We start from the raw sequence: 19,328 nt of genomic DNA on the forward strand, positions 1-19,328 counted from the left end.
CACCTGCAGCCCGTGGAGGACCCCACGCCAGAGCAGGTGGAGGCCTGAAGGAGGCTGTGGCCCGTGGAGGGCCCGCTGGGACAGCTGTTCTAGAGGGACTGCACCCGTGGAAGAGATGACCCACGCCGGAGCAGTTTCACGGAGGACTGTGGCCCGTGGGAGGGACCCCACGCTGGAGCAGAGGAGGAATGCGAGGAGTTCTTCCCCTGACGATGATACAGCGGCGTAAAACAACGCATGATGAACTGACCGCGACCCCCATTCCCTTTCCCCCCCCGTGCCGCTCGGGAGGGGAAGGTAGTAGAGATAATGTTAAGCCCGGGAAGAGGGAGGGGTGGGGGGAGGTTATCTTGTTCCCTGTCTCATTCTCCTGCTAATTTTAGAAAATAAATGAATAGTTTTCCCCAAGTCGAGTCTGTTTTGCCCGTGACGGTAACTTTAAGGATTTCTCCCTGTCCTTATCTCAAACCTTGAGCCGTTTTTCTTATATCATCTCCCCCTGTTCTCTTGGAGGGCGGGGGGAGCGGGAGAGAGACTGCGTAGTCTGGTCCCGATCGGGGCTGAACTACGACAGCACTGCTCACCATCTTTGATCTAGTAAGAAGTCTTTAGAATGTATAATTAAATATCTGTTGTCAAAGAGTAATGAGATCTCCATCAGTATTAGATTAAAAGCCTAATTATGTGCAAGCTAGGACCCTTGCTTTAAAGGGAGTTTCCAGGTAAGTTTGCTCGGCTGCTGCACATAACTCAGCTGAATTGTGAAAGCTGCCAGCTGCCAAGAGTAGAGAAGTGAAGCAAATAGCCTGGCTGGGATGACAGGCTGCAAGAGGTCTTCCTCTGTAACGGGCCCAGTCTGCCAGGAGTTTGGGAGGAGGGAGGTAGATACTCCATACCATGAGGCTGTGCTTAGGAATCCTCCGTTGCTCAGCGAGGCTCATTGAGGGACAGACAATTTGTCCAGTATTATGAGCTGTTCGTTAAAATGGAAGCTGACATGGACTGGTACTGTGAGTTCCCTTTATGGGGAACTACTATAATAGTTGTTATTTTATAACAAATGATATTTTAAAGTGATCTCACCTGCCCTCTAGCATTAGAGATATTTTTTTGTTCGTTTGGCAGTAGAGCTGGATTCTGTTGCAAAGATGTGTGTCCTCTGAAGGTACTTGGTATGGGGAAATGTACTGGCTTCTGTCAAAATCTAGTGTTCGTTTTTAAGCTGGCTGGCAGGTACATGGTTCGTGTGTATTCACAAACGTGTTTCACAAGTGTATGTTCTGCGGTTGGTAAAGGTTATATATTACAAATGGCTGAGAAGGAATTGCTAACGGAGTACAAATTTCCCAGGGGAACAGCACACTAGGGCTGAGCCTTCCCACTTGTAGGAACACGGATGCTGGGTATTTGGGATTATTTTCTCCGTCCCTCGGTAGTGATACTGTCATGCGGTACAAATCCAGCGTTTGATGAACTGTATATTTTTTTTTTTAAAAAAAAAGAAGTCTAATCTGAAATAGGAAGGATCTGAGCATTGTGTTTTTGAATGTTTACTTAGGGAATATTACATCACCATGGTGAAATGGGTAAGCAACACCAAGACTGTGGTGAGATGGTTAAACAGAGCTCAGAATATCTCCATCCTTACGGTTTGTGAAACCACAACTGGGGCTTGCAGCAGGGTAAGTAATTTTTTTTCCTACACTGTCTTTTCAAGGTTTCTTCCTGCGTTTTGTTTTCATATTGAGAAAAAGATTTTTGGAAATCGGTTTGCAGATGCAGTAGCTGCAAGCTGAATATAATTAGTCAACAGGGAGGAAATAGGTGGGAGAAAATTCCAAATCTGGTTAAATGGTTTCATGCAATTAGCAACTTTGAGTGACATTTTCAGAATTACTAAGCTTTGTTCATTCATTAACTTCAGTGGAAACTGCAGTTGCTGAACATTATGTACTTTGGATATAGCTAGCACACTGACAAGCTTGTCTTCTGTCAGATATTTTCAGCTGCATGGTTTCTCCTCTCTTGCACTACAGAGTTTCTTTTCAGATCTTTCTGTCTCTCACAGCTTACGTATGTTTAAGGAGAAGGTATAAAATTCTGATAATTCCTGCAAATTCGATAGCAGAATTAAATAACTTCAGAAAAAAAATAAATTGAAAAGCAACAGGGATGTTTCATTTTAAATGTAAGCCAAGCTGGAATACATTTTTCTATTTGAATCCAGCCACATCCCATCCTTTGACCCAAACTTTAACTTCTGACACTCCTGCATCACATCTCTCCATTTTCACAGTCCATCTTGCCTCTAGAATGCAGTTAGCCACTTTCCCATTCTGAGTCACAGCCTCTTCCCAGAAGCAGCTAAAAGTATAAGTATTTTCTATACATGCTAGTATCAGTACCAACAGATGTTCCACAGTAGAGGGTATAATTTGGCAGCATAAAGGGTTATGAGTGATTAATGATTGACCTCGGAGTCAAAAGGCTCGCATCAGTGTCTGCTACTGAAGTCAGTCGTGCTAAATCGTTAGGGATTGTTTTCAAGCTTGTCTGCTTCTTTTGCTACATAGTGCAAATCGCTTTTCCTGGCTCAGAAACTGCATATAAATTCCCAAACTATGGATTAAGATTGCAAAAAATGAGATTTGTTGATTGGGTTGGTTTTTACCTGGTTCTTGCAAGCCTTGTGCGCTTTTATTAAGGGAGAGGAAACCATTGTGTGCTCCAAGGTCACCTGGCCTTGTCTGAAGTAGGTGTCCAGGGAGCTGTAATCCAAGACACAATATAGAAGAGAGAGACTGAGAAGTCCCACTCCAGAAGAAATAAATGTCAGCGAAGAATTCTGTAGGTGAGAAAGGAAGGATAGAAGTTCAGTGTCACCTCAGTGAGCACAGCGCAGACAGGGCTCGTGCTCATGACCTTGGATGATTCCTCTGCTGGAGTAAGGTGATGCTCTTGTATTCGGTAATGGATGAGGGAATTGTGATAATTTAACGTTGTATCAGACTATTTGATTTCAACTGTAAATTATTTTTTTTTTAACATTTTGCACATGTTCTCAGTTTCAAAAAGAACTGTATAAAACCTGCTGCTGTAGTATCTACAGATCTTTCATTTGCATTTATTTTTTTCTCTTCTCTAATGCCACACTACAACCCATTAAAGCAAGGGTCTGTGGTTTGAAAAGGTCTCACAATTTGAGCTTGATGCTGGCTGTTTGCCCAGTGTTGATGAAGGCCCTAAAATATTCAGTTGTTGGATGATGCCTAGAGGTAAAAAACAGATAGAACTGCATGTGTAAAGCTTCTTGATAGCTAATCAGAAAGGACTGAAAAAGGCATTCTTAGGTCCCCTGTGGTGTTCTACCAAAAACTCTGAATAAAGCAGCTGACTTTGTAATTAAATTATCATTTGTTTCAATGTAAGTGCCAATTTAGACATGTGAAGATTGTAACAAATTGAAAAAAAAAATGGGAAAAAAAACCCCACAAAATAGCTAGAGACCTTTTGCTGAATGTGGGACATATTTTTGATTTATAGCTATTCCATAAAAACATTTTTTTTTTTTTTTTAGAAATATGAAATGCAGTCAGACCTATGGCTTCCTAAACAGGTACAGTATAAATACTATTTCTGGGTATATAATGTGTAATTGCTTCATTGTCATTTTTGTTTAATTATATGTTATAAGCTATTAAAATAAATTTCTTTTAAAATAGAATACTTTTTAGGATCCTGCATTAGTTTAATAGCTGAGGATTATAGCAGTGTCTGTGTAAACTTTCAGATGGCAGCTTGTTTCTCTGGTAGTGGGAATCCCATCACTTAGCATCACACAAAGGACATGTTACTATCTAGCTGACCATGTCAGTAGCGGAAGGAGATACAGACTTTCAGCAAGCAATTCACCCCTTTGAGCTGAGACACCTATCTGGGTTTCAGAGGCAACTGGATGACAAGCTCTGATTAGCTACCTAACTCTTGGGTGGTTAAAGATAGATCAGACAAATCCCATTCCAAGCATGTTCCTATACACTGTGCTGATTTTTTTTCTGGTTGAAAAATAACCTCACCAAATTAAACTCAGTGGAGTTCAAAGATTAGAGGGCATACGGGCTATAATGGGAATGTGTAAGAACAATATTTCTAAATTCATACCCAGAACAATACGTTGAACTAATATGTCCGCAGATGGTTCTGTTTTCATAGCTTCAGAAGAGCTGTCCAATAAATGGATGAAACACATTCAATTTAAAATACATTTCAGGCTTCATTTTGCAATGTGCAAATGAGAAATCATTTTTTAAAAACTATGCTTTTATAGCAAGCCTTTTCCCTTTAGTATTTCTGTGTAAAGTCAGACATGGAGAGACGGCATCACATCAGGCTACAATTTATGGTAAAACTGTGGTTTGGAATATCACCTCAATGTACTTATTTTTTCCATACAACTTTTTTAAAATCAGTGCATGCTAAGCATGTACTTAGTAATGTTTTGCTGAGTCCAGGCCATGGAAACATTTTTTCTCTTCATCACTATTAGTATTTGTCTTGGTCATGAATTGTGTGTTCGTAAAGGACAGAAAGACTATCCTCAGAAGTCCCACTGCGTTAGGGATAAGACTACCCTTTCACTGGGAGGGAGAGTTTGCAAGGGCTGTAACCCGTGCTTTAGGACAAGATGGCACAATGGTAACTACTGGCATGAACTAGATTTAGCTTTAGCCACCACGTTTTTGTTAATCTTAGCAGAATATATTTCAAATCTAAGGATTTTTCTCCAATTGGCTTTTGAGCACAGCAACTACCAAAACCAAGGAGACGAAAAACCTAAGCTGATGTTTTGTTAAGAAGTTCGATGGAAAGTGTGACAAACTAATACAATCTTACATTTATAGAACGAAGAACCAGTTTTCTCCAAGGATGGCAGTAAGTTCTTCATGACTGTCCCAGTGAAGCAGGGAGGCCGGGGCGAATTTCACCACATAGCCATGTTTATTGTTCAGGTAAGATTTGGGTTCAGGCTATTTTTTAATATCCTGGTGGTCATCTAGGACTTTTGCAGAGGACACATGACACATGTTCAGTAGAGTCTGAACAGTTTGTTGTGGTCATTTGTCCTGTTCAGATTGTCACTCAGTGCAGAGGGACATATTTGTAACTTCTTCCAGAATAAATGGAGCTCCCTCTTTTTCCTTAGACCTCTGTCTTTGGTGGCATGTAAGGTCAGTAAATGAAAGGTACTTCCAAAGTACTCTCTCTGGAAGATCTCATATTTTCTTTGTACCTCTATAGACAAGCAGAGACGTTTTGTTGTTAAACCCTTCTGTCAGTAATAATAATGTTTTATAGCCACATTCAAGAGGCCTACAGAAAAGCTCATTTTACCCTCTTTATATGCGCTATATATGCATAATTTTAGTTATCAAGTCCTTCAGAATCTGATCTTACACACAACAGTATAGGGAGAAAATACAGAAAACTTAAAATTTTGTGAAGATTAAGACTCTCTTATTACCATTTGCAACGTTTTCCAGTGGCTTCCATTGCCTAGGGTCATTACTTTTTCCAAAGAAGAATCTGAAAGAAGAAAAATTTGCACTGTGACTGTGAAGGTCACTAGTATGAAGTTGTGATGAACTAATAAAGGAAATTATGCCCTGGAACGGAACACTCCAAGGCATCTATTTAAATCAGCAGAGCATTAATCCAGGTATTTTAGCAGAGCTCTATGACATAGGAGGGATTATCAAGGTACCCAAAACATCAAAATAGCAGGCTTGGCACCAGGCAACTCTATTCTCTCCCTTTAGACAGCATTCTGCTATGAAGATTATTAAGTCTTAAATATGTTCACAATGTACTGCAGACAGAATAAGAGCAAAAGAACTATAATGAAAATTTAACCTGAAAAAGCAAGAACAAGAATACTCATTCACTAGAGTAAATCTATCAAGAAAGAAACAGAGAAGAAAAAAGGCATCAAAGACATGTCAAATTCTATCTTCTAAAAAAACAGTAGCTCAGATGACAATCTGGTAAAGGTGTATTGATACAGTAACCACACAGAAGTTCACACAGGAGCAAAACCATTTAGTCAATCAAGTCTTACTTTGTTTTTTTTTTTTTTTTCCCCTATATGAATAAGTATCTTTAAAATACATGTAATGATAATGATGGAGATCTGAAAATTAACTTGCAATGTTCCCAAGAATGTTACAGATACAATCAAATTTGCCTTAAACCTGTAGGCTCTGACATTTTTCACTACTAGAGAGCCTAGGAAGTTTGATCCTAATTCAGGAGCATATTTAAGCAAAAGATTAAGCCCATTCCTATTCAATAAAATAATTAAATATATACCTGCTTTTAAATACATGTTTTGATCCAACTGGAATTATGTTTAAAGTCAAGCTGATGATAAAGAATTTAATATTCTGTTCTTTTTAGGCAGAATTAGAGCCCTGGGTACTGCATAGCTCCAAAAATAAAAAATACTTCTGTTTTGGCCACCATCACCGTAAATAAACAAGTCTGAATGGTATCACCAATGACAAATTTGTCTTTAAGTATATAGCTGCTCCTGAGAGGAAGAGGAAATGTGATATCCCACATACCAACCATTATTCATCAATAAGCAACATTCTGTGTGGTAATGGGGCTGATACAGAGCAATAAAGGACAGGAAATGTGTTTATATTATGTGTTTTACACACTGCATTAATCTGATTGTCCATTATTTCTAAAGCAAACATGGAGGCATAAAAATTATATTAACCGTTGCACATAAAGTCTTTCGTCACATCAGATGTTTGTCACACTTTGTGAGAGCCACAGTGGCATAACAGGTGCCCTGCAGAATTTAAAGCAGTTGGCAGATTGCCACTACCCAGATGATCAGAGGTTTTTTTTGTGATGGAGCTCAGATAACACTGGAATTTGGCATTCAGATTCTCATTGCTTCTCTGTGCTACTCAGTACAGATATCAGCTCATTAACAGAAATCAGCCTCCAGCTGCAGGAAAGTTAAAACACAGAAGCAACGTGAACATACAGCAACAAAGAAGTAAATTTTAGTGGCTTACTTTAGATTACCTGAATCACTGAGGCTTATTTGTCAATCTTAGTACAAGTGCTGACAAATTATTGTCTTTCTTGGGCTGCATTACTTTGACTGCAGGGTAGTTGGACTGGATGACCTTTAAAGATCCCTTCCAACCCAAACCATTCTATGATTCTACTTTACAAAAGCATGCGTCAATGGTATATTCAAAGCAGGTTAGCCGAACCGTCTAATTAAATCTTCTTGCAAGGGGAGGTTACTGTTTAAAAAGGTTACTGTCTATCATATATTATTTACTGTCTGAATGTAGAGGGCTAGATTTGTGTTTTATTGTTTTCAAATGCTTTTAGTAACCTATGAAATATTTAAAAGAAGCTAATCTCAAAATGGGATTGAATCATGTGTTATGTATCTAGAAATTTCTAGCGTGGGGTTTTGCAACTCTGGAAAGTATATTTTTTCCAACCACAAAATAAGAATTATAAAGTGACTTTAATGGATCAAGGCAAGAACTTCCTGCAAGCTTCATAGATTATGTATTAGGGCTGTAACCTTGAAAAATAACCATGTTTATTAACAATTGACTGGGCTTTTTACTGCTGTTTCTTGTTAAATTCTGTGATCTCAATATTTAAATATATCTTTCAATAATTGCAGCTTCTCTCTCTAGAGAAGAAAAAGTCAGTTATAATAAATCACTAATTTGTATTTTAATCATTCCTGTAGACAGCTCTGAATACCAGAACTTTCCTGAACAAGGGGCCCCTCATCATAAACATATGTACAGCACCTAGCACAGCGTCCTCATTTCAGCTGATACTTGCAAGACTTGTTATAGAGTTACTACCTCCTTCTTTTCTTGTAGATCTGTTAGAAAACAGATCGGTTCTAAGGGACTTGGTTTTGCCTTGCTGGTTCCAAACATGTCTCCTAGATGTCCTCGAGCATTTTCTGCTTTCTAGTTATTGCTGGTGTTGATGTAGAGCACACAGGTTACAGGATGTGGTTCAGAAATACAGGGATTTAAAAAACCCTTTTTACCTTCATGACTTTTTGTAGGCCACATAACCACTGAGGGCACTGTGATTAGGTATGGACTGGTGCTCCTCATTCACAGGGCATGAGACCAGAAAGCATCAGTAGATCCTTCGTCTGACCTCCTCTGTAACTCCTGATGCTCAGTTTCACCCACTAAAGCTGAAATATGACCTCTTTTCTTTACAAAGTTTGTCTTGAATTTGGAAAGAAAGAATTTTTATATCCAGACCAAGCATCATAACCCTAGTGTAGAAAAAATGCTTTCAGTATCTTCATGCTGTATTATAGTGAGGGCTAAAGTTTCTATCCTCAGCGACCTAAGCCACAATTTTACCTGTTGCACTAAGAAGCACTCTCAAATAAGCTTCTCACTCTGTGACTTTCATTGTTTTTAATCTGTGTCTGATGAGGAGTCTGCTGCAAATTCCAGCCAAAGAGTTTGGTTTTACCTGAAAGCAGATATGCATTACATCCTAATATTTCCTAGTTCAGGTCCTGGTGCATTGGCTGAGAAAACTACCATCATATTCTTCAAGAGAGGTTTTGAATGTCCCCTTATACCAGTTATTTCCCTAGGCTCACACTGAGATAGAAACAATTTATGAGAGGGAGAAAAGGGTGCTGCCCAACTTGTAAGCATTTGGGTCAGTTGCCAAAACCTGGACCTTCTCTTAGACTCTTTATAGACCCTGGATAAAGAGAGGCTTCTCCAGAGTGCACGGTGGAGCAGAGGATTTAGGTAGGTTTAGATCCTGTGAACTGACGTGTCTGAGTTTGTGCAGTGCGTTTGTCGTAGAGGTTTGCCTGCCGCCTCCTATGAGTGGAGTGTGATGTTGATGTCCTGTCTTGCTTGGCACAGCATCTTTGAGGTAATCTTGGCTCAGTACAAGCACATGAAAAACGTGAAAGCTTGGTGAGCACACAGTGGTGTAGAGTTTTGGTTACAGAGGTCTGAGTCAGATTCCCCTGCTATGTCACAGTGAAGGAAAAGAAACACTAAGAGAAACAAAATATGTGTAATGACAAGATCTTTAGCTTGAAGTACAATACTTTTATTGTCTGTTGGCATATGGGCAACTGAAAGAAAAATTGTGATGGAGACTGAGATTATTTTAATGACTTTGAAGAGTTTATATATGGGAAGGAAAGGATACTTGGAAGTTCAGGGCCATCAAAATGCAAGGTTTATGATTTAAAGATGTTGTGTTGCACATTAAAGTTTAAAAAGCTGTAGTGAGTAATGACATGCAAACAATCCTACTAGGCAAAGAAAAATGTAACAAGGTGAAAGTTAATATTTTCCATCTTGCTCCAGGCTAAAAACGAACAAATCAGTGTGAGACATCTGACATCAGGAAACTGGGAAGTTATCAAAATCCTGGCATATGATGAAAACACTCAAAAGATGTAAGCACTGTTCTGTTTGTCTGTTTATGAAAATATCTGAATTATTAAAGTAGAATCCATTTAACTGGAAATAGTGTATCTAAAATTAGGTAACAATATTTCTTTTGTTTTTGAGCATTACTATAAATTTTACACTCCTGAGTACAAAAAATGCAGTTGTAAGATAATTTATCTGCCAGTGTATTACTGCATGGGTCTTTATGCAGAGGGAAAAGGAGTATTCTGTGACATCGGTTGACTTAGTTTTTTCAATAAAAGAAATCAACACATAATAGAGCAGTAATAACATTCTAGTGGCCCTTTCCTGGACTCCAGAAAATAAATCATTGTAAATTTTTAGTACTTGATAAAATCTCCAAATCTTCAGTTTTCATGCTTGGTTGGTTACTGCATGAGATCTCTGGACTTCATTTGGGGATCTGATTCAACCTTGTAAATTCAAATTATATAAAGTGATTATCCAAACCCCTGATTTTCACCCAGATCACTCGGAGAGAAATCTTTCCAAAGCCCATCTTAGCACTATTGGTGATTTTGAGGAGCAGTAAAGAACTGACATAAGACATATGAAGGCTCCAGATTACTGTAGTGGGTCTTGGTTAGTCTTCACGTTCATCTGCACAGAGCAAAAAATACATAATATGTCCAGTTCTAATATTCTTTAGAATAAATGATGTTTCAGCAAGGACCTTTTTGAGGCTGCAACAATGCTGTCATCTCCAGTGTTACTGGAGAAACGTCCTTTCCAGCTAGTCCTTCCATGGGCTTTGAAAATCTATCTGTAGAGAATTTCTTGATACTTCTCCAAGGTTCAGATGAAAAAATGAGGCATGGATGCGCTCAGCCCGCAGAGGTGGCAGACTGCATGTGGGTTGTCTCAGCTGCCTGGGAGGACTTCCTTACCCTCCTGCCTCTCAAGGAAACCTTTGTGGGGATTTCATCAAGGACACACCAAGGACTTGCCTTGATATTCTCGCAGCAGCTCTAGTAAGACTTTACATCCACACAACCTTGTCTGTAAACCATTGCCTAGGGTGCTAGCTTCTGTCTCTAGATAGAAGAAAAATGATTCTACAGCTCAAAAAGGCTTTCGGGTATCATAAGGCCTATTGTATTTTATGATATAATTTCATTGTGACCTTTTTCTGCCCTTGGATTTATATTGCAAACTCTGGGAGTGAAGGAGAAACTTTCTCTTCTGTATTTGTAATATGCAGAAAGGAGTCCTGGTTGCTACTGGAGCTCCTGAACGTTACAGAAATTAAACAGAAAACATAAAATTCTGTGTTCATCACTGCTTTAATGTGAAATCATATAGCATCTGAAATAACTACTCCATATACTGGGTCTAAGTTTAATGTTGGAGCTTAGGTTTATATAAAAGTGTTTGATCTTCATGTATATTTGGGAATTTTTAATTTTAAATATGTTATTTATGATGTCTCTCACTTCTTTAAACGCTACCCAGATCAGATTGTTTACCAAACTGAGTTTAACTCTGTCTTTTGTGCACAGTTATTTCTTAAGCACTGAAGAATCCCCAAGAGGAAGACAGCTACATAGGTAAGTAAGAAGTACACGGGGCTCTGTTAACAACTCCTTTGTCTCAAGCCATAAGTGCTATGATGACGTTCTGTGAGCTTAATTGCTGCTTTGGGGCTTGAGTAATCATTTATATTGTGTAAAAATTACACTTGAGCTATAACAAGGAAAGAATCACAGTTTTTTCAAAACTAAAAATGCCAATGATATTTTACTTGTTTAAAAAAACAGAAAATATTTTCACACAAAATGGTTTTGCCATTGTGTCTTCTCTAGTCCTTTTTAAGCATCTAAAAAGCTAAACCTAAACGCAAGCATGTAATATGACTGCGTTTTTTAAAGTAGTGAAAATGTTCTAAATAAAATAATATTTTTGGGCTCTAATCATGCAATTTAAAGTATGTGGGCAAAGCACTACCTCCTCCTTACACAAATCTCAGTGCTTAAATCTGAAGTTAGTGAGGATTTTAATGGTGTCCTATTAACGTTGTTACCCCACAGCACGGCTAGCTATTGGAACCCCAGTCCAATGGTTTTGGATCTTGCCTGTATTGGCCACTTTACAGAACAGTAGTCTACTGAGTCATCTGAATTTTATCACTCTGATGAGCTAATTCTTGGTTTATTGTATTTTATTCCCCTGGAAAATGTTTCTGATCAATGTTTTTTCCCCAGTGTATCAACAGTGGGATCATTGAATCGTCAGTGTCTCTCATGTAACTTCTTGAAAGACCAGTGCACGTACTTCAACGCAAAGTTTAGCCCCATGAATAGGCATTTTTTACTGCATTGTAAAGGTAAGTAAAAAACACATCATGTAATAGTACTGTGTTTGCTTCTGAATTAATCTGTTCCCTTGAGAAGTGCATTACGCTGGAGTCTAACATTTAGCTCGGTAGTGGATTACTCAAAGTTCTGTACAGAGCTTATTGCGAGACTGTAAGTTAAGATGTTCTCTGTAAAAGCTAAATGACAAGTGAGATCAGAAAGCTGCTCCAATCCTATCCCTTCGGTCCTAGTAAAGGACATTGAATTTTAAATTTACCCTAAATAAAAATCCTTCACTAAAAAATGTGGAATTTATAGTGACAGTACTGTGTTCATAACAGCTTCATTATATTATATACTGGAATTGATCTCGTCCTACTATACCTAGTTAAAAAATGAGTGCCTGCTTTCTGTAACACTGTGTCTCTACATGTGTATACATGTATGCATACACTATATCTATAGACACTCACCCACATACGTGTGTGTATGTGTGTGTCCACCAAAAAACAGGTATGGTTTAATCCACATAGGCAGATGCTCTTTATCAATACAATGGCAATAAATAACTTCTAGCTTTTTATTGTTAGCTGCGTTCCTGTAGCACTAAGTGGCACCGACTGGGTTCAGAGCTGGTATGTATAAACAGAAAATTAGAACCAGCCCACACTGAGAGATTCATAACCTACACCCGGGAAATAAACACTGATAAATAAGTAAGATTATAAGAACAGGTTCAGAAAAGCATGAGACAGTCAATAATAAAGCGTACAGCTAGACTTGTTGCCCTTGAAACTTGCAGTATTTTACAAACAGCATTTTTCCGGTATTTTTGCTCAGCTAGCATCAGATTGAAAAGAGTAGAACACAGTTCACCTGAAATACATGTGAATAGCTCATTCTATTTGCACACATTTTTTTCTGTTTCTTTTACAACTGTGTATATTTTTTTTTGCACAAAAGTAAAATACATGCTGGCTCAAGAATTGAATCTATTCAAACAAACAAACTATGAATATATATTGGCTAAAATAAGGTTGGAATTTTTTTTTGGTGGAAGTGCAGCTATAATATATAGCTGATCAGAAAAAAAAATATAAAATACCAACTGTATGGTTTCTACATGGTTAAAGCTGCAGCAGAAGTTATGGAGCTAATCCTGAGGCCCTTATCTGAGTAAAGACTGCACGAGTAATGAGCTCCTCATGGTTTAAGCAGAGGTTTGCCTTGTGTGTGACATAGTCCCTATGGGGAAAGTCTCAGATTCCTGCAAAGAGGGAGGGTTGGTAAATTGGGAAGAGTTTTTTTGCCCTGAATCAGCAATGTGCTAGGGACCCAAAACATACTTTGTTGTTATTATTTTAGCAAAGTGTATTCCACCTGTAATTTTTAATGTGTTCCTTTGATATAAAATTGTGGATGCCCATAGGAGGTTGCACATGGCATTGCTCACAAGCTCATGACTTTCAGTGACTTTAGAGATGGCAGTTCTCTGGGCTGGTAAGGCTGTAGATCATCCTCCCAGGATTAAACCTGCACTCCACTGAGTTGCAACCAGTAGACTGCCCTAAGCTGCAGGTGTTGGGCAGGGATGATAAAACAACGTCATTCGGTTTTCCTACCTCTAACATTAATGTATAGTTGTCAACTTGGAGTTATTCAGAGGTGTTCTCGTGTGGTTCATCAGAGCTTGACAATTACAGCAGCAGCTCTGCAAAATGCCTGTGGTGGGGTGGATGTTTGACAGTATCAAAGTTGATGGCAACATTCACCATAGAGCAGGTATTAAAACTTTTACAGGGAGTTGCTTGTAAGAGTACAAGGTAAGCTGCTGCAAGGAGACAGATGGTACCACACCTACGTGCATACACACTTGTTTTCCCGCAACAAAAAGCCTGACTGAATTGTTACAAAAGCAATTTGCCTGGAAAATCCTTGGGGGACTCTGGACTGGGTTGATCTATACAAGTTTCAATTCTTCCACCTCCTATTTACCGGTGAGCACCTTTATTAGGATAGTTTTTCCTTTTTGGTTACCCTCAGCCAGGAGATCTGTCTCAGTATACCAGCTCTATCCATCTCCAGAGACTCTCTGGAGTGAGGAGTTATTTCTAGCCTAGTAGATGGAGGACCGGCTCTACAGCCTCTTAGTTTGGCAAGCACGTCCTTGTGCTTTTCCATGCTGCTTGTGGGTTTTTCCTTTAGCACTTCATGCACACTGCCAGATGTTAATCTGTCCCCTCAAATAAGATACTTCACAAAGAGAGTAATTGTTTTTCCCATTTAATACAGCAGGAAATAAGTTGTGGGTTTAGTGTTAGTTATAGGAGGTGAATGGGAAATACAGGTGCTGTGCTTAGTCCTGATGAGCTGTAACACAATGCCTGTAACATGTCTGTCTGTTTCTTTTCTGATTGGCTTTTTAATCTACGTAATCTCCCTTTTTCAAAATCTGTCATCATCCTTCCATCTTTTAGTACAACAAATAGGGCTGGCCTGGAAAATGCCAATGCTTTCACCTCCAGAAACTGTCTTTCTTAAATCAGAATTCCGAGCAAAATGACAAATTCAGAAGAAGTAAAAAGAGCTGGAAAAACAAAACAAAATGAAAATAGAGAGACAGCTGAATAAATTATCTTGAAGAGCTAAGGCAGAAAGCTTTGATTTGTCAGCCATCTACCTGTTAAGATTTTTGTCAATAGTCTCCCTTGAGGCAGAGAAAGAAATTGATAAAAATCTTTAGTGGAGGCTGTCAGAGGCTGTGAATAGCATCATGCTATTTATTTCAGGTGTTTAAGTTTCCCTAGGCTCATGCCGTAATTAATTGAGAGAGACAACCTCCTTAGGATGACTCAAAACACACAAATTAGGCTCTGTCTCTGAATTGCTCTCAAAGGGAATCTTTTTTTTTTTTTTTTTTTTTTTTTTCCCTGCAAAAGAAGAGGAGTCTAAAATCCTAATTTCAGAGGGTCCATGCCTTCATCTGCCATGGCGTCCTCAGGGACTTCAGCTTTTCTGCATCATCCTTCCTAACCGAAGAGTGACTGCCTGCGTGTAATTCAAACTCTTGTCTCACCAAGATAAAACTTTATTTCCCTTGCACAAATTCCGTGTTGGGGGTGGGGATGCAACATATTCTTTTGGAAGTTTACACTAGTGGGAGTCCTCAGAGCGGGGGCAGCAATCTCAGCTGTACTTCTGAGTGTGCTGAATGTTTGGTCACCTCAGTTTCACATGCTGTCTTGTGCATTTGCACAGTACTTAATGACATGGAGAATTATTCTGGGTGCTTTTAGTTTCTCAGTGGTACAGTAAAAATATAGTATCTGACATTACCATGAAATAAGATTAAATTACATTACACCTAGATTTAACCGTGATGCTCTTGGTCTTCCAGAGCTGAGCTACCAAAGGAGCTTCTTAAACAGATAAGTAAGTGAAATATGTGGTCATTTTTCAACACCTTTGTAGCTCTTCCATAGAAAACATAAGTGAATATTATCATTAGTTCGTTTCCCAGTCAACCTAAAGTTACCGTTTCTGAATGTCAAACTGCTATATTTTAGACAGTGCCGTTAAGTGCCTCTGTAATTTTTTTATTCTTCACTTCTAGCTAAAACATGGAGATTAAAAAAAAAAAAAAAGCTCCTTCAAGGTGAAGTGGTCTAAACTGCTTGCTGAGCGGGCAGAAGGCAGTCTCCGTTTCACACTTTGATGGTACCGTAGTCTAGCCTGTGTCCTTCGCAAGAGACACCAGGAGTCACTGCTGTGTTTGAAGGGAAGCATGTGTATGGAGCTTCAAGGATCTGGCCTTACGTGGTCACTGATGTGCTTGTTCTTTGTTATTGACTGAAACACTGAGTATTAATTACCCTGCACTTCCTCTGTTTTTCTTCTCTCAAAACAGGGCCAGGCGTTCCAGTAGTTAGCGTGCACAGTACAAGTAATACAGCAAGTGAGTATTCCTTATGGATTAGGTGTATTTTATTGTTGTCCTTGATTGTTTTGGTTAGCAAGGGGGAGGGGAAAAGCATTTACAAGTAAATGAAAGCTAATAGATGGCTCATTCATATGAAGTTCTGTTAATTGCCTTTTAGCAACATCCACATCTGCAAGTGATAAGGAAAGAAGTTAGTCAAAGGATTAAAACTTTTCCAGGCTTTTAGGATATGTTTTATGCTAAGTGCGTATTGTTCTTCTATTTACACTTAAATTAATTAGATGGCAGGTTGATCTTCATCCATTTCACTTTCTGTCTAAATCATGCTGCCATTAGGATACATCTTCTGTATTTTTAGAGATGGTTTTAAAGATACAATCCAATTATCCTGAAGTGAGGTACAGTCTTTGGACGATTGATCATAAAATCTGACCTACATACGATGAACTTAGCCCTGCTCTTATGCTTCTCAAATGAGAGCAACTCCACTCACATTTTCAATGATGGCAGATCCAAGAATAAAGCCTTTTTATGAGGGTATTCAATACCTCTGATTTTCACATTGTACTCATTGCTTTCTCGATAATGACACCAAATCTGTTGCTGTTCCTGGCTGCTTGAGGTGCTTTGTAATGGAAGACTGTCCTTCAGCAGCAGGATTTTCCTCACTTAGATGTTTCTCTGGTGCAGTAGAGGTAACGACTCTGCTACCTTTATCTCCACTGTGGCTCCACATAGCATGAATGTGTGGATTAGAGGAAAGGGAACATCTTTCCATTCAAAAACACGAAACCAGTCCTTACATATCCTGATTTCATTCATTAGATTATCCCCAGAATTTTTCCCAGGTACCAAAAGTCCTGAACTGTACTTATCTGCATCCCCTTTGTCATAGGCCAGCCAGTAGTCAGCCATAACAGTGGACCTAATCTTTCATGTTGAAGTAGCATACTGATCAATAGTATCATGCTATGAAGTGTTAATTAATGTCTGTACTTTGGCTTCTTTTTTTGTTTGTTTGTTTCTTTGTTTTCTTTTAATGTCACTGTTAGTATTTGCAAAGCTCAGTGCCAAAGCACCCCAAGGGTAGGGAGTTTTATCCAGCTCAATAAGGGGTAGCTACTGCTGAAAGTAAATTGACTTCTGTAGAGCTACTAAATTTTGTGAAAGTAGACTTTTGTTCTTTATTACTTGCATCTAAAATAGTGTTGATAGTGAATTACTGTAAAAGAGATTTATGTACAGCATCTTAGAGGAAAACAAAGCAAGTCAGGATAGAGGGACATTGTTGTAACAACAGGAAACCAAATAATGAGAGAGATAATTTATGGTTAATGTTTCAGTGCAAGATTAGATTATCCTCTTCAATTCATAAAAGAATGATTAAGGATTACTTCAATTATTCCATCCTGAGACTATAATTATACCATTTTGGTTGACTGCCCAGAACAAACATTTTCCTTAGATTATCCATTTTGGCCCTAAGTGGAGGGTTTATTTTTTAATTAAAAAAATCTACTTTTTGGAAGCAAGGTCCGTAATTTGAGTAAAAAAGAAAAGGAAAAAAACCCAAACAATTAATCATTCTTTCATGTGCAAAAGGATTGCTTCGAATCTGTCTGCAGCTTTAAACCAAACTGAAATCTTGCTTTTGGTTGAAGTGCAGAAGAGAGAGAAGAACATGCAGTAGGGCTGCGCTGGCTGAATACTGACCTGGAATATCTCATTTGAAAAGGATGCCTGCTGGTGGCTTAGGATATTGCCCAGCAGACTAGCCTTTCCCTGTGACAGTTGCTGTTAGTATTTGTCAGGGATACTAGTATTCATGTTGTTCATCAGCAATTCTGATGTTAGGGCTTAATGAAAACAAAGCCTACTGCAGCCAGAAAATGCAATAAATGCATGTTTTGAGGTAAGCTGATTGCTCAGTTCCTGAATTGCAAAATAGTTGCATTATAAAAAAAAAAAAAAAAATTACAGAGGAATTCATTTACAAGATTTATCATTGCACATTTGTCTCTTTTTCTTTAATTTTTATTTGAATCTTGATTTATCTCCAATGTGATGATTCTCTGTACCTTTCAACTTGCTTTTTCTTCCTGTTTTCTACAGAGTTTTATATTTTGGAAAATAATGCTGTGTTGAAAGAAGCTTTTTTTAAGAAAAAGAATTCCAGGACTGAAATTAAAATGCTTCACATTGAGGATTACGGTAAATTTGGCAAAATGTTATTTTATCAAACCAAAAGCTTTCTTACAACGTTACTATTTTTCATCTGTGTAACTACCAGCCTTTAATGTTTTGCTCTTTTCTTAAAAGAACTCCCTTTACAGTTGTCACTGCCAAAAGATTTCACGGATCAAAACCAGTATGCCCTTCTGTTAATAATGTAAGTATCTGTGTAGAATCACTGAAAATAACAAAAAGATGCTTCATAGACAACATTTAACTCTATAATTAGAATTATTTTTTTTTTTTACCTTGTGTAGGAAAATTAGCTCATGGATTTAAGTTGGTAAATCAAAAGGCTTGTTCTCAGGAGGATTTTGTTATAGGTCCTGTCTGGTAGAGATGCCTGGGTTTTTTTGAGCTTGTCAAACCTATCTCTGCTTCCTTGTACTTTTATGTACGTGAGGCACTTGCCCTTCTGATGGTGTAGCTGTGAGTAGTTCTGCAGTCTTTCCTGGACCCATACTGATCCCTACCCACAGAGGATCTCATTCAGAGCATACGCTCCTTTTTATCCCTGATAGAAATGGGTAGAGCTTCTAAGAGGGGCTCAGTTAAGATGCATAAAGCAAAACTGCTTTTAGGAACACTGGAAAGAAGAAAAGATTATTTTTGAGCATCAATGGCTGAATGCATTCTAGGCACGATCCAAAGTCTGTTATGATTCTAGAAAACCTCTGTGGGAGGAAGGAGGTACTCCCTGACAACCTGTGGTGTTCTTTTAAAAAGAAATAGTGTGCTTATTTCTTTCAGAACAGTCAGCCTTTTGAGTTGCATGTCTACAGAGTGTACAGCAGAGGAAGAGAGCAGAGTCATGAGCATACCTTCAGCCTACCCAGGAAAACTAGTGATGGCCAGCTCAGGGCATCGTTCATTCCTCTTCACCTGAGCTCAGCATGGGTCTGCCGTGGGTATAGAGGGCTTTCCTATACCTACAGATCTTCTTCCAGTCCCATTTGGAAGGAACTGATGTGAATTTCTCTAACACAAGTGTAGGAGTGCACTGCTCAATTCAGGAAACTGCCACGATAGCTGAGCTGTGTCACCTGGATGAGACCTCCCCTTAGTGACAGCAGAGATCCTTCTTCTTGTATGTGAGGTCAAATTTACAAGCTTGAGCTGCTGAGTGATCCCAGGTTCTTCTACTCAGATCTTAGATAATAGGACACAGAGGCGTAAACTGGCTTATTTTAAAGTCCCGTTTGTCTTCAAAACTCAGGTTTCTCAGTTGTATTTATCTGCAGTTGTGAAGGCATTCTGCTTTAAGTGGCTCATGAACACGCTTTTCTTTTCTTGTGGAGAAACAGGACACAAGGTTTATTTTATTTTTGTGGTATT

The 19,328-nt window shown here is 38.6% G+C and overlaps 1 protein-coding gene across 1 annotated transcript in view; it reads left to right on the forward strand.

Annotated features, from left to right (window-relative positions):
- Positions 1 to 19,328, forward strand: part of DPP10 (dipeptidyl peptidase like 10) — a 244,241-nt gene that overhangs the window by 205,625 nt on the left and 19,288 nt on the right. The window contains exons 12-20 of the mRNA XM_086750569.1: positions 1,559 to 1,682; positions 3,578 to 3,616; positions 4,902 to 5,009; positions 9,420 to 9,511; positions 11,027 to 11,074; positions 11,729 to 11,850; positions 15,729 to 15,776; positions 17,874 to 17,972; positions 18,081 to 18,150. Of these exons, the coding sequence (XP_086606695.1) occupies positions 1,559 to 1,682; positions 3,578 to 3,616; positions 4,902 to 5,009; positions 9,420 to 9,511; positions 11,027 to 11,074; positions 11,729 to 11,850; positions 15,729 to 15,776; positions 17,874 to 17,972; positions 18,081 to 18,150 (750 nt within the window). The remainder of the gene's footprint in view (positions 1 to 1,558; positions 1,683 to 3,577; positions 3,617 to 4,901; positions 5,010 to 9,419; positions 9,512 to 11,026; positions 11,075 to 11,728; positions 11,851 to 15,728; positions 15,777 to 17,873; positions 17,973 to 18,080; positions 18,151 to 19,328) is intronic.

The sequence above is a fragment of the Chlamydotis macqueenii genome, chromosome 6 (genome assembly GCF_036417535.1).
Source record: "Chlamydotis macqueenii isolate bChlMac1 chromosome 6, bChlMac1.mat, whole genome shotgun sequence".
Lineage (NCBI taxonomy): Eukaryota > Metazoa > Chordata > Aves > Otidiformes > Otididae > Chlamydotis > Chlamydotis macqueenii.